Here is a 14,632-nt window from a genome sequence, read left to right on the forward strand (position 1 = left end):
TGGCCATGTTGTCATGATTTAACAGTAACCAAAAATAAAACTTAAATTACTTTGAAAGCGTATTGTAATCAGTAAATAAATACGTTCATGCCTATAATCAGTCAATTGAACCTGTAGCTTTTGCAGCAGTGGTAATCGGTGTGTGTTTTCTGTGTAAACAGAAATGTTTGAAACCCTTTCCTTTCCTTTGGAATATCTTTTACTGAATATATGAACCACTCTAAGTGCATCCATAGCTTGGTGTTTTATCGTGTGTGCCTGCTCTTGATCTGTGCCAGACAAACTCTAGTAGTTGAATGTGGAAGGAGGGGCTGGGAGGCAGTGAAGCCATCACAGGCTTCTTCACCTGACAGAGAAAGGGTACGAGAGTCGTCTTTGAAATTAGTTGTTTTTATTATTTTACCTTAAACAATGATCTTTAATTTAGCATGACCTGGTTTTATTCTGGCAGTATATCCATTCTAGTCTCAACATTGCCTTGTATGTACAGTACTCTGGTGTCTGGAGTGTGAGGTGGGCGTGGACACTTATGGCCCAGTGACATCGTATTGGCCAACGTTGAAATGTATTCCTCTTTTGCTATGTTGATTGGACAATGGTATCTGTAATGTATTAATTTTCATATTCTCTTATTGGTTGATTTGTGATGCTACGTCCTTCCTATAAAACCATCATTGTGAGTCAAGCTGTTGTTGTACAAAACAAAGTGCTTCCTAGATCTGGTAAATAAACAGTTCTAACTTCTTGATGAAATCCTGGGTTGAGGTGTCTTTATTCCGTCCTTAGCCAAGTCTCCAAGGCTGCCTTACAGTAGTGAGCAAAGAATATGCAAATAGGATAATACCTTTTTGTAAGGAGATGACTGCGATTGAATATTTAACTGGTTAATATAAAACAGCATAAAAATAACTTTGTACAGCTTTATCGTTATTCACATTGTCAACCGGGAAGCCATACATTCCCCTATGCTAAAATCATTAAATATAGCACACAAACACATATCTCCAGTTTTAAATATGTCAATGTATTTTCATGAAAAACAGGGGCATTGCAGAAAGCTCTATCGTACTATTGATGTACAGTAAAGTAGTAAACAGATCATAGTCCCTGAGGATGCACATTACACTACAGTCCAGTTCAGGAGAAAGTACATGTTCATTGCATCAATACATTATACTGACCAAAGAAAACAGTGCAGCTCTTTGACTTGTTTTAACAGTTTTTGGACAACCATGGAGTTCTATGACCTCTGGATATGATTGTGGGAGAATAATAACCCCCCCCCCATCCACCCTGTGTCTCACCTAACGTTCCCCAGTCATGTTCCCCAGTCCACCACCCCCCCCCATTCACCTTATGTCTCACCTGACAACCCCCCCCCCTTCCCCCGGCCCCCCAACATGGACCCTCTCCCCTCCCGGAGACAGACACCTCACACCTTCGGCCCTATCCAGCCCCCAACCCACATTTCCCCCCCTCCTCCTTCTCCTAACTAGAACCCCCCCTCCCTCCTTGATACGCCAGATACAACCCCTCCCCCCTCATAGAACCACCCTCCAATCCCGACCTGAGCCAAGCCTACCCAGAATGCCCCTCTCTCTCTCTCCTATAAAGAGCCACGCCTGACTGGACCCTGGAGCTCACCTGCGGGGACACATCAGCTGGTGTCCCGGTTCGGTCATCCAGGCCTTAACTCTGAATAAACCTTTGTTTTATCAACTCTACCTGACGGTCTGCCTTCATTGATCAGGTTCAATTCCCTAACAATATGAGCTGTCATCTGCTGTTGGCTAGATGGACCATGGTTTAAATGCATTGGGTTTGGTCTTTTCGTAGGTCTTTCTTGGTATAAATAGATTATACAAAACTATCTTTCTTGGTATTGTGACGAGCCTGGTGGTGTTCAGACTCTGAGTCTGACTGAGTTGGTCTCCCATGGGGACTTCAAGCGGTTGGGTTCGGACTGGTATCTGTGGTGGGGTGAAAGAATACAGAGCTTCCTGGGACGCCCATTTTTTTTAAAGGTTGATATGGTATATTTTCACCGGGTTGAGGTAGCGGGGTGATTCAATTCATGTAAATATCTGTCCATTGCCATTCGTTCGATTGGTGAAATGTTCTGGGGCTCTGCTAACAGCCAGTTGTTCGCTAGCCGTAACAAATCATGTTGTTGTTCTTTGGGGGACAAGGTCGCATCATATGCCCAATCATGATACCGCTGGGAGCGAGTGAGAAATGTAATTCCCGAACGTCGCAGTATTTATTTTTTCAGAAACTCATACGTCTTATCCGCCAGCGGGGCGGTGTCATGATATGCTGTCTGGGCCAGGGGCGGATTTAGGATTGTAGGAGATCCGGGGCTGAGCCCACCGGCTTTTTTTTACTTCGACACCACAACCTTTAACTTATACCACCACCTTAAAGCGGACAAAAGGCACTAGAGAACACTTAAATTCACACCCTTTAATTAATGAAGCAAACTATAATAATTTATAATAATAATAATAATAATAATAATAATAATAATAATAATAATAATAATAATAATAATAATAATAATAATAATAATAATAATAATAATAATAATAATAATAATAATAATACACTGTGTTTGTATAGCACCTTTCATACAAGAATTGCAGCTCAAAGTGCTTCACAGCAGTACAAAAAGACATGAGCACAACATTGGCAGATCAAGAGCAATGCATAAAGTGCAGACATAAAGCATAAAATAGATAGCAGTAAAATAGACAAAGTCAAGGTAAGACATAGAACATTAAATCACATCGTTTTTCATATTAGGATCTAAGATCTAGGGTTAACTCGGTGAACGTTGAGTGCCAGGACCCCCGAAAACCAGAGTATAGTCGGGTTTACATTTACATTTACATTTAGTCATTTAGCTGACGCTTTTATCCAAAGCGACTTACAAGTTCTGTACGACAAGCCATCAGGAAGGGCACAACTCTATCAGCTGAGCAACAATGTTCATCAAAGTGTTGAGTGCTACAGTGTAGGTTAGTTTATTAGGACAAGTGCATGACAGTACGGTTAGTTAGGGTTAGATTTTACATCGTTGTTTCTTTTATTCGATATTTCCATTCATAAAGACATGCCGGCAGCCTGTGTTATCACTGGGGATGGGTCTGAGATCTCAAAAGTCCAATACCGCCGCCTAACACCTTGCGGCCGCTATTGCACTCCATTTGAAACGATGTGGCTTGGTGTCTGTAATTTTGGAAATGACACCAGACCACCCTGAAACTACACTCATATTCACGACGGTATAAAACGGAAATGTATGGATGGAAAAATTATCTGTTTTTTGCATCTTGATCGGAAGAAACTCAAGGACAATCCACTATATTATTAGATCCATAGCTATAATATATAATATAGCTTTAGGCCTGCAAACACAGCCATGTATCCACATGTTAAAAGGCGCTGGCCTTTCAACAGTAACAGTAAACAGCGCCATCTGGCGCTGAAAGTGTTAATATGCGTCTTTGTTTACGGTTTGATTATCACTGATACAAAGTAAAATAGTGCAGTGCAATAAAATAGTTAGTAAAATAGAATAAAATAATGCAATAGTGCATTGCAATAAAATAGTTATCATCGTATTTTTTCGGGAGGCCGGTAAGGAGTGCATTACAGTAGTCGAGTCAGCTTGAGATAAAGGCATGGATCTGGTTTTCAGCGTCCTTTTGATTTATAAATGGCCGTACTTCAGCTATGTTTCTAAGGTGGAAGAATTATGTTTTTGTCAACTTGTTGATTGTGATTTAAAGCTTAGGTCTGAGTCTACCATAACACCAAGACTTAACTCACTCAAATACAGTTAGCAGCTGGATAGACTACAGATGGAAATTAGCTTCTGTTAAATCTGGTGCAAACATATTTTCATGTAACAATGATTAATTGTCCAAAAAATGATAATAATAATAATAATAATTGTAATTTTTTTATTTTTATTTATTTTTGAAAATAGATTCGGGGCTTTTCAGAAAACATTCAGGGCTTGAGCCCAAGTAGCCACCCCCTAGCCCCGCCCCTGGTCTGGGCTAGCCCAAATAAGAATGGTGCCAACAAACGTTCTGCTGGTCAGTTCTCTCGTTCAGTGGTGCGTTCAAACGCCGACAAATAGCTTTCAATGTCGTCCTCGCTATTCAGTTTGACCAGGAAATGTCTGGGGTTAATATTGTTCATCTGCCTCTCCGCTCTGTGGGTCTCTGCATGGTGGAATGAATCGAGCGCTTCCATTCCTCCATTTCTCCGCAGTTTCCAGAGTTTCACTCAGAACCACGTCATGGGGTGTCTGGGAATCCTGCATCGCTTCCTCATGGCGCTTCTGATTCACCTGTTGCTGGGTCTCGCTCTAACGTGCCCACTCCTGAAACAATGCCGTAACATCGACTGGATTCGCCATTGCTCTTGTGTTTCTTTGTTGGAAATTATTTAGTTTTTTTTTACCAAAGAACGCTGCTCGCAGCCTCCACCAACTCAACATGTCACGTAAAGGAGAGCTTACTGAGCTAGAACAAGAAGATGACACAATAGCTCAAAAGGAACAGATCATCGAACAGGTTGAAGAGGAACCCAGAAACAAAGAAGATTCCCAAGAGCAGCCCGAAAGGTGTAAAGACGGCGACACAGCTGAAAGGAATACAAGAAAAAGTGGAAGAATCATAACTCTGACAGAGAAGGGCAGAGAGATGCAAGAGGAGAAAATTGTAGGACTCCAGCGAAGGTTCCAAGCAGTATACAAGAGATGGAAAAATAATGTGAGAGACGCCAAGGAGATACTATCACTAACTAAGACAGTGACTGGGGAACTCAAAACAGTCATTACTGATATCCGTGGTTTCTCCGCTGACGTCCACCACGCATATGAAGAATAAGACAAGTTGACAAGCCAGATCAGGAAACCCGTAGGAGAGTCGATCTGTGCACCCAAACATCCCAGATCATCTTCAAAAGAGCCTCAAGCCGACTGTATGGAACACCTGAAGATGAAGATTACTATCCTGAAGACAGTACTCTATTCACAGGAAGCCACAACTCTTACTTCTCTAACTCAAAGAAGACCTCCGTACGTTCGAAAGGGTCCACAGCAAGACGTCAAGATGCTGCTGCTGACGTCGCTGCAGGCCAAGCTGTTCTCAAGCTAACAAAAGAGCAACACCAAGAACATCGAGAAATACAGCGGCTGGAAGAGGAAGCTAAAGAACAGATAGCCGAACAAGAAGCAGCAGCTGTCCAGCGTCGCTTGGAGATAGAGGCGGATCGCTTGGAGAGAGAAACAGATGAGTTGAAAAGAAGAATGCAGCAGGAGGAAGAGGAAGCTACAATCAAAGCTCAAATGATATCGCAGCATACAGCCCTCCAAAGAACCCTGGATGAAAGGAAAAGAAGGGTACAGCAACTGGAGGAAATGAAAAGTCTAGATGCAGCCCAAGTGAGAAAACAAGTGTACAACCAAGTGGCGACTACAGAAGAAGAAGAGAAGCTAAGCATCGAAGTGGATAGCGAGAGGAGAACAATCAACCAAATACCTGCTCCTACAACTCCTCCTTCCCCGTATGTGCTCTCTGCACCAAGAACTGTAGCCCCCCTCCTGGGTGAAAGTACTTCAGAGCTCGTCAGGATCCTAGCTGACGCAGTGAGTTCAAACAGAATCCCCATTCCCGAACCTGTAGTATTCAAAGGGGATCCATTATTATACAGTGACTGACTGGAAACTATCATTTCAAACCAGTGGAGGCTGCTGACCAAATTTTTAGGTGAAGCACAAATTATTATATTATATTATATTAAATTATATTTTTTAAACATCCCCAATGCTGCAACACCCCCATTCCTCCCAGGTGTCAGGCTCCTCATTCGCTCCCATTCATTTTGGGGACCATGTTTAAATATCGGAGATGAACGTTATTTCGATTGATATGAATAGCTAGTTACGTTTATATATAGAGATGATAAATTAATTAAACGTAAAAAAAAGAAGAAAAAAAATTGAAGTGATTTGAACTTGTCACCAACTGACCATAGGCTCCACAGCAAGCTGACAAACGAGTTGAGCTAACCGTCAATATTAAAAATGAGTGACGAATGTATAATTTACACTTGTGCCAATTGCCTACTTATTATTAAGCTAGGTATTGTGCGAGCGTTGCTTGATTAACCTGCGTGGTTATTATGTAGGGGGGATTACGAATGCATAATGCAGCGGCAACCGCGCCTCTGCCGCGCCGCGGCAGGGCGCGTATAAGGGGGCGTGCTAGCGCGCGGTCACGTGGGCGTCGTGGCCAATCAGAGAAACACTGAACGAAACGCTGAACGCAAGTTAGTTACCTTAAGTGTTCACGCATCAGGCCCCACGCTGTCAGGCCCCGCGCTGTCAGGCCCCTCAGGAATTTGGGTCACGAGACCGTCACAGGCCCGCTCAGCAGCGCCACCCAGTACAGTACAGCTCAATACATACAATTGTTAAGGGGATGCAGACCAGAGAAAGACTTTCGTCTCGTTTACATCAGGGTCCCCCATTTTCAATTCATCATAACATATACGACACACACGACATACAGATAGACAGTACTGCTACATCTATACATTTATGACATACCAGATTTGCAAATACAGTACTGTTTGTGATACAAAAAGTGTCCAGAAAAGAGTGTATATACATTTGACGTAGAAACTGTACATTGGAGGAGGTTGGGTAGGTGGGGTGGGGTTGGGTGGGTGGGGGGGGGGGGGCATAGGCGGCGGGTATGTAAGGCACGGGCAGGCTATGCCTTCCCAGACCAGTCTACACATTATTTTTATTAAAAAAATATATATATTTACCTTTATTTTACCAGGTAGTCACTTGAGATCAAAGATCTCTTTTTCGAGGCAGCCTAGGCTACGATATTGTGTGTGTGTGTGTGTGTGTGGGGGGGGGGGGGGCTGGGGTCGGCCGACAGAGGTGTCAATGGATAGGTGTGGTGACCGTTAACATTCCAGACGGCCGGAATACCCTGAAGACTCTGGCAGGAGCACTCATTCAAGGGTACTACGACTATGCTTGCACCTCATGGTACCAAAGCACCTCAAATGCACTAAAAACCAAATTACAAACATCTCAAAACAAACTAGCTTCCTGCTATGCAATATGATGCTGAGCGGAAGCTAGCATGAAACAGAACGTAAGGTTATGTATATAACCAAGTTCTGTGAATGCTAGTGACGCTCAGCATCTAGACGCCACTGCGGCCCTTGATCTTTCATTGTGGTGAAATTTGTTGGGAAGGAGATGAGTGTGTGGCCCCACCCCTGCTTATGTAGGCAGCAGATGGGGGTGTGGTCAGACGGATGTTGGTATGTAAAGGTACATTTTGAAATTTATTCAGTGCATATCCACTGAAGCGAGATATATGCAATATGATGCTGAGCGTCACTAGCATTCACAGAACTTGGTTATATACATAACCTTACGTTAATACGCTATAGCAGAGCGTCTCAACTCTCAATTCCATATACAGTGTAGTTACTACTTTTCATTAGTACAATGGGAAATCTTGGGACTTTCTATTGTCTTGCTACGAAGATTTATTTCCTATCATATTATTTTCCAAAGGTAGGCTAGTCTGTACATATTGTATGAAACACAAATATGAAATACAAATAATCACCATACACACATATTGAGATTATTGTAGGCTAATAGAATGACTTCATATCAAAATTGCCTTCAACCACATTTAAAAAGAAACTTTATTATAAATACATCACCCTTTTCAGTCTGTAGATAAACTCTACCTAAATAAATATAAAATGGCAACAAAATAATTAGGAAGCATATTGAAATCAGAAAGTAAAATGGCTTGACAGCTTGATCAGCCCTAAAACCCTTTCAACTTTGAAATATATTATTATTTTGCACTATACTAATATTCTGCCTGTCACACCTACACTATGTACAGAGAATAAATAGGAAAAGAAACTACAGGAAAATTTAAAAATGTATTAAATAAAAGGTGACTGTGACAGGATGATTATCTGGACATGAGGGTATATTTTCCACATCAGTATGTAGTAACATCTTTGTACTGCATGCCATTCACTGTGTGGTTTTGACCCTCAACTACATGGGACTAGAATAAACTGGTAGTTTGTAAAGATGACACTCTTATGGTTCTGTTGATGCTGTTGATGCCTTTGAGGTGAAAGTTCAAGGGATCCCTTGGAAAACAACCAATTATTCACCTCAAAAACGTTGCTAAAGCCATAGTCGTTAGACGGAAGTTGAATATTGAATTGAAGGGAGTATGGTCTGATGCAGATGGTCGGATAACTATAGCTAAGATTTTACATAAGAACAGAAAAATAGCGTTGGTAGCGGTATACGCCCCAAATTTATACGAAGTTAGTTTCTTCACTACACTTACCAGAGCAATGTTAGACCTTCCCGAATACTCATTTATAATCGGTGCGGATTTTAATGCCATTTGGAACCCAAGGATGGACAAATCAAACCCCTCCTTTTCCAATGAACAAAAAAATGCATCTAATGCATTAAAGGATTGGTCGAAGATTACAGGTGTAAATGATTTATGGCGTTCACTCAACCCCATGACCCGGAAGTACTCTTGTCGATCTGCGAGACATAATACATTATCCAGAATAGATTACGTTTTCACAACCCCGAGACTATTTGATAACTACGATGTGGAAATGATACCCAATGCATTGTCTGATCACTGTTATTTACTCTTAAAAGGAACATTTGGTATACTATCATCCCGAGCCCCAAGATGGCGATTTAACACGATGCTGCTTAATAACAAGGAATTCATTACACAAATCAAAGAAGCTCTTACGGTATTCCTACGGATAAATGTGAATTCGGTGCAGGACCCCAGAATATTATGGATGTCGACAAAGGGAATGATCAAGGATTTCACTGATAGCTTTTCCTCCCAAATACGCAAGAATCGATGCTCAAAACTGGCTGAACTGGAAACACTTTACTCAACGTTATTTAATTCTTTGCAATACAACAACTTGGTTCAACTGGAAAATCAAGTCAATATACTAAAAAAAGAGATTAACGCCATATACAGACAACAATCTGAATTGCAAATACGTAGCACAAGACAACAGCAGTACTCCCAAGGTTCCAAACCAAGTCACCTATTAGCTATGCGACTAAGAGTCAACGCAAAATTTGCAGATATAACTACCATTAGAGCACAACAAGGACTTGTTACAGAACCCAAAGAAATAAACACGACATTCAAAGAATTCTACTCCAACTTATACAAATCAGAAACGACCTTCGATCAAAACAAGATGGACACATATCTTAATCAAATTAACCTCCCTAAACTTTCAGAGGATGACGCTAAACAGTTAGAAACACCGATCACACTAGATGAACTTAGGGAGGCCATATCTGAAATGCAAAGTGGAAGGGCCCCTGGAAGAGACGGTATCCCACCAGAAATGTACCTCTCTTGTTGGGACATAATTGGACCCTTATTACTAAATATGATTTTATACTCAGTCAAGGAGGGGAACTTCCATAAGAATGACAATATTGCACTCATAACAGTCCTCCTCAAAAAAGACAAAGACCCCACCGAGTGCGGTAGTTACAGACCTTTAAGCCTCCTCGGAACCGATATCAAACTGTACTCTAAGGTATTAGCCATCAGACTACAAAAGCATATGACGTCTTTAATTCATCCGGACCAAACAGGCTTCATAAGAGGCCGCCTGATCACTGATAACATAAGACGATTACTACACGTACTAGATGCTAACAAGGAAGACAACACACCTAAGGCGATGCTGTCCCTGGATGCAATGAAAGCTTTTGACAGGTTGGAATGGTCGTATCTATGGGCAGTGTTAGAAAGGATGGGGTTAAGAAAAGGATTCATTGATATGATTAAAGTATTATACAAAGACCCATCGGCCATGATTACAACAGGTACAATCACCTCCGAAATCTTTCCAGTATCACGGTCTTCCAGACAGGGTTGCCCCCTTAGTCCCGGACTATTCAATCTATCATTAGAGCCTTTAGCACAATATATAAGACAATCCCAATCCATAGAACCAATCGTAATCAAGGGCACACAACACAAAATTAGTTTATATGCGGACGACGTAATACTGTGCATGCAAAACCCCAACACCGCATTGCCTCATCTTCTCAAGTTGATTGAGGACTTTGGAGATTTATCGGGATTTAGGATAAATTGGCCGAAGTCGGCCTTCCTCCCACTTAACGCCCCTGCAAAAAGAAATATAACCCTCCCAGAAGAGATACCGATGGTAAAACACTTTAGATGTTTGGGAGTTGAAATATTCCCTACCATAAGCCAAACGGTGAAGCACAATTACATAAAAATCCAAAACAAAATCAAATACGACCTTGTCAGGTGGTCAAAACTTAAAAACTCAGTACAAGCACGGATATCAATAATTAAGATGGACGTCCTACCTAGAATCAACTTCTTCAGCTCAATGCTACCGTTACCCCCTCCAAAGGGTTACTGGAAAGAATTACACTCCTCCACATACAAATTTATTTGGAATAACAAACCACCACGTATAAAAAGATCCACCGCACAGAGAAACAAAGCAGACGGTGGTATGGCATTTCCAGATTTCCACCACTATTTTAAGGCATACACTTTAAGACCACTGACAACATGGTTTGATCCCCAAGCATCAGTATCCTGGAGAAATTTAGAAGAAAATATAGTAGCTCCACATAGGCTGAAGGACATAGTGTACACCAAATTATCAATTAAGCAATGCGAACGGAAATTTGGCCCCATAATCACTCATGCAATCCGGATATGGCGTGAAACACAAAAAAAAGACTCTATCCCACATAAATGGCATAATCATACTCCCTTATTCAATAACAATGCACTCTTGATTGGAAAACAACCTATAAGATTCCCTAGATGGGAAAAGCAAGGCATACACACATTAGGAGACGTTTTCAACAAACAGGGTTTTTGTAGTTTTGATGAGATATGCAAAAAAATTTATCTCACCAAGTCCTCATATTATTTTTACGCACAGTTATTGGCATGTTTGAAGGCTCACGGTGTTCCATTAAGGATACCAATTGTACACCACAGATACCACAAATTCTTATATGAAAGAGAGACATCGAGAGGTTTTGTTTCAGATTTTTATCATCAATTACTAACGGCCTCGTATGAAACCCTACATCTAGACTCAGTCTGGAGGAGGGATATACCAGACCTGGAGATAGACTTTGACTGGCAAGAAGCCTGGGCAAATGTACGCCTTGCATCAAGGAACCCGGACCATCAACAAATCAATCTTAACTATATTCACAGGACATACTTAACTCCTATAAGACTGAACAAAATGGGTCTTAAACAAGACTCCAAATGCTCCTTATGTACAAATGGGGACGAAGGGACATTTATGCACATGTACTGGGACTGCCCACCAGTTAAGATATTTTGGAAAGAAGTGACCCAGCAATTGTCAAATCTCTTAACTCTGGATATACCTGTACACCCCTCTGTATTACTGCTGAATGATGTCTTTGAGCATGCAGTACCTCCACAGCTAAAGAGATTGGTTTTATCCGGTATCACAGTGGCTAAAAAGCTGATAGCATCACGATGGTTTCAACCGGAAAAAATGTGCCGTAAGGTCTGGATTCTTACATATCTCGATGTGATTTATCAAGAAATATCAACAGCTAGAATTTTGGGTCTCAATGAATCCAAAATGGCAATGTGGTTAGAAGTGGTGGAGAGAATAAAAGCCAGCATATAATGGTAGTGTCTGGTTAGGAACAAATTATAATGGTTGGATTATCCAATGGGGGGTCCGGGAGAGGGGGGTACGAGCTGGAGCATATGTGTATTTGTATATCCTATTGTGTGTTGTCATGTTTGTTTATGTGTTTGTTTAAAAAATAATAAAAAAATAAAATACAAAAAAAAAAACGTTGCTAAACCTGGGTTAGTTCTAGTTCAACATGATTCCACTATCTTCGCTCTAGCTTTAAAACATCCCATGAAATTAAAAGTGTTTTCCTCCCCCCTCCATTTTAAACGTTTTTTGTATGCACCTAGTTCTCAATCTATTTATCACTATATGCCAAAAATAATCACACATCTAAAGAAATATACTGTCTTCTCTTCCTGGAAAAAGTGCGAACACCAAAAAGAAATGTTCAAACAAGCTCATCTCCCGACACGTACGCCGTACGTCTAAATGGCAGGGGTGTGAAAAGTACCCAGAAATTATGCTCAAGTTAAAGTATGGGTACCGTCTCAAAACCTTACTCAAGTAAAAGAGTATCTGGCTAAAAACACACTTGAGTAAAAGTCTAAATGTTTCTACTTTTAAATGTACTTAGGTACTAAAAAGTAAAGTACTAAAAAGTAAGTAAAAAATTTTTTTCTGACCATCTATTCTTCTGATAGCAGTTGTTTAATCAAAGACCCTCGCTTTCTAGTCACGCACAAGGACCAATCAGCATGGGTATGGGCGGGTTAATTTCCCATTGATGGGGATTTGATTGGCTGTTTTTAAATAAATTGCGGCCGCAGGATTAATAACGTTAACGTTAGTTCGGCCAGAGAAACAAATATACAAATTAAAATGGTTGGACCTGCGAGATTTGTACTTTGTAGGTCTGCATATTAAATGTAAGGAGTAAAAAGTATGTATTTTTTCTCTGAAATGTAATTGAGTAAAAAAGTACAAGTATACAAACCTAATAATACTTGAGTAAAGTACAAATCCACAAAAAAAGTACTCAAGTATTGTAACGAAGTACAATTACTCAAGTACTTTACACCCCTGCTAAATGGTAAATGGTGCATTTATATAGCGCTTTTATCCATTCACTCACACATTCACACACAATGACGGTGGAGGCAACCATGCAAGGTGCCAACCTGCTCACTGGGAGCAGTTAGGGCAGTGGTCACCAACCTTTTTAAGCCCAAGATCACTTTTTTTTTTTTTTGGTGAAGGCAAGATCTACCTATTGAAGCGTTGAGAGAAAAAGACAGCCAAGATTGTACTTTAAACTAAATGACTTTTATTTGCCTGTATTCAAATTACATGCAATGCTTTGGTCCAACATTAAAACGTCAAAGTAGAACTGTAATATGTACTTTCTCAGTCAGTGGTAAGCAGTGATGCCACAGATTACTTGTAAAAGTAATCCGATTACTGATTATTGATTACTCCTTTAAAAAGTAATCCAAGTTACTTTACTGATTACTTGATTATCAGAGTAACTTAGTTACTTTGAAAGTAACTAGGTTACGAAGTCGTCGTCGTTCCCCCAACAGTTTTTTTTTAAACGCTTTATTGAAAGTGCATAAATTGTTTTTAACTTGTTTCTCTGCACATAACGTAAATTGTTAAACTAGTGCTTCAGCTTCTGTACCATCAGTATGGTAAAGCAACAGTCTATGATGCTCACAGCATTAGAGCAGCCAGCCAGTGGTTTTACAAAACCAGTGTATATCCATTCACATCTAACAAATGCAGGCTGAACTATTCAATTATATCAACTGTAACTATTAAATTGTTTTTTATAAATGTCTCTCTATAAACATACAATCAGTCTCTCTTTAACATGTAAATTAACTGTAAATCTGGCAAATAAGAGCTTTTGCTCTGCCACCATCAAATATACATTAATCAAAAGGGAAAGAAACAATCTCTCTCTTTTGCTGTTTGGCTGGCCTCCGAGTCCTCCTGTACCTAGTCGAAGCGTCGGCTAGTGAATGAATGAATGAATGAAAACTTTATTAACAGATTGCAGAATGGGTACAGTACAGTACAGCTCAATACATACAATTGTTAAGGGGATGCAGACCAGAGAAAGACTTTTGTCTTGTTTACATCAGGGTCCCCCAGTGTTGTGATTCCAGATGCTTTCAATGCAATTGGATGTGCTGTTTTTAGCGGTAGACAGTATTTTGTTTCCTCCGCATATGAACGTGAAGTAGTGACTGAGGCTATACGAGCGTTTTGGGATGGAAGTCTGAACAGAAACTCACTTTTAATTTTGCCAAGCGTTTTGGGGTGGAATTCTCCGACGACGGAGCCCTGCTGTCACACGATTGGCGCATATGTCACATGACATGCTGTGAAGACCCGCCCTACTCTGCCTCTGATTCGCAGACTGTGGATGGGGAATGTGATTGTACCAAAGCAGATGTCACTCACAGACAGAGTGTCCAGTCACGCCGCGGGGACACATTCTTGTGTAACCCTTTCACTGCCACACTACGTCACTCCCAAAAGAAAAACAGCTCAAAATGTATTTTTGACTGTCGAAAACGAAATAAAATACTGCATTCCGCCTGCATTATGAATTTATGATGAGATAGTAACGAAATAGTAATGCACAGCCACTTGGACAAGTAACTGCAATCAGATTACTGGCTTTTAAAGATTAACGCGTTAGATTACTATTTTCGGGGGAAAGTAATCAGATTACAATAACGCGTTACTTAGTAACGCGTTACCGGCATCACTGGTGGTAAGTGCAGTCATCTTATGCAACATCACTTTTCACATCAAAACAAAAGTAGAACTGTAATGTGGACTTTCT

The 14,632-nt window shown here is 40.6% G+C and overlaps 1 protein-coding gene across 1 annotated transcript in view; it reads right to left on the reverse strand.

The window, feature by feature from the left end:
• Positions 1 to 4,535: 4,535 nt before the first annotated feature.
• LOC311232744 (B-cadherin-like) overlaps positions 4,536 to 14,632 on the reverse strand; it is a gene marked incomplete at both ends in the record, with an annotated part of 53,877 nt that continues 43,780 nt past the window's right edge. Inside the window, one exon of the mRNA XM_084338324.1 lies at positions 4,536 to 4,656. Within this exon, the coding sequence (XP_084194450.1) occupies positions 4,536 to 4,656 (121 nt within the window). The remainder of the gene's footprint in view (positions 4,657 to 14,632) is intronic.

Source organism: Notolepis coatsorum (genome assembly GCF_963971535.1).
Source record: "Notolepis coatsorum genome assembly, contig: SUPER_7_unloc_3, whole genome shotgun sequence".
Classification (NCBI taxonomy): Eukaryota; Metazoa; Chordata; class Actinopteri; order Aulopiformes; family Paralepididae; genus Notolepis; species Notolepis coatsorum.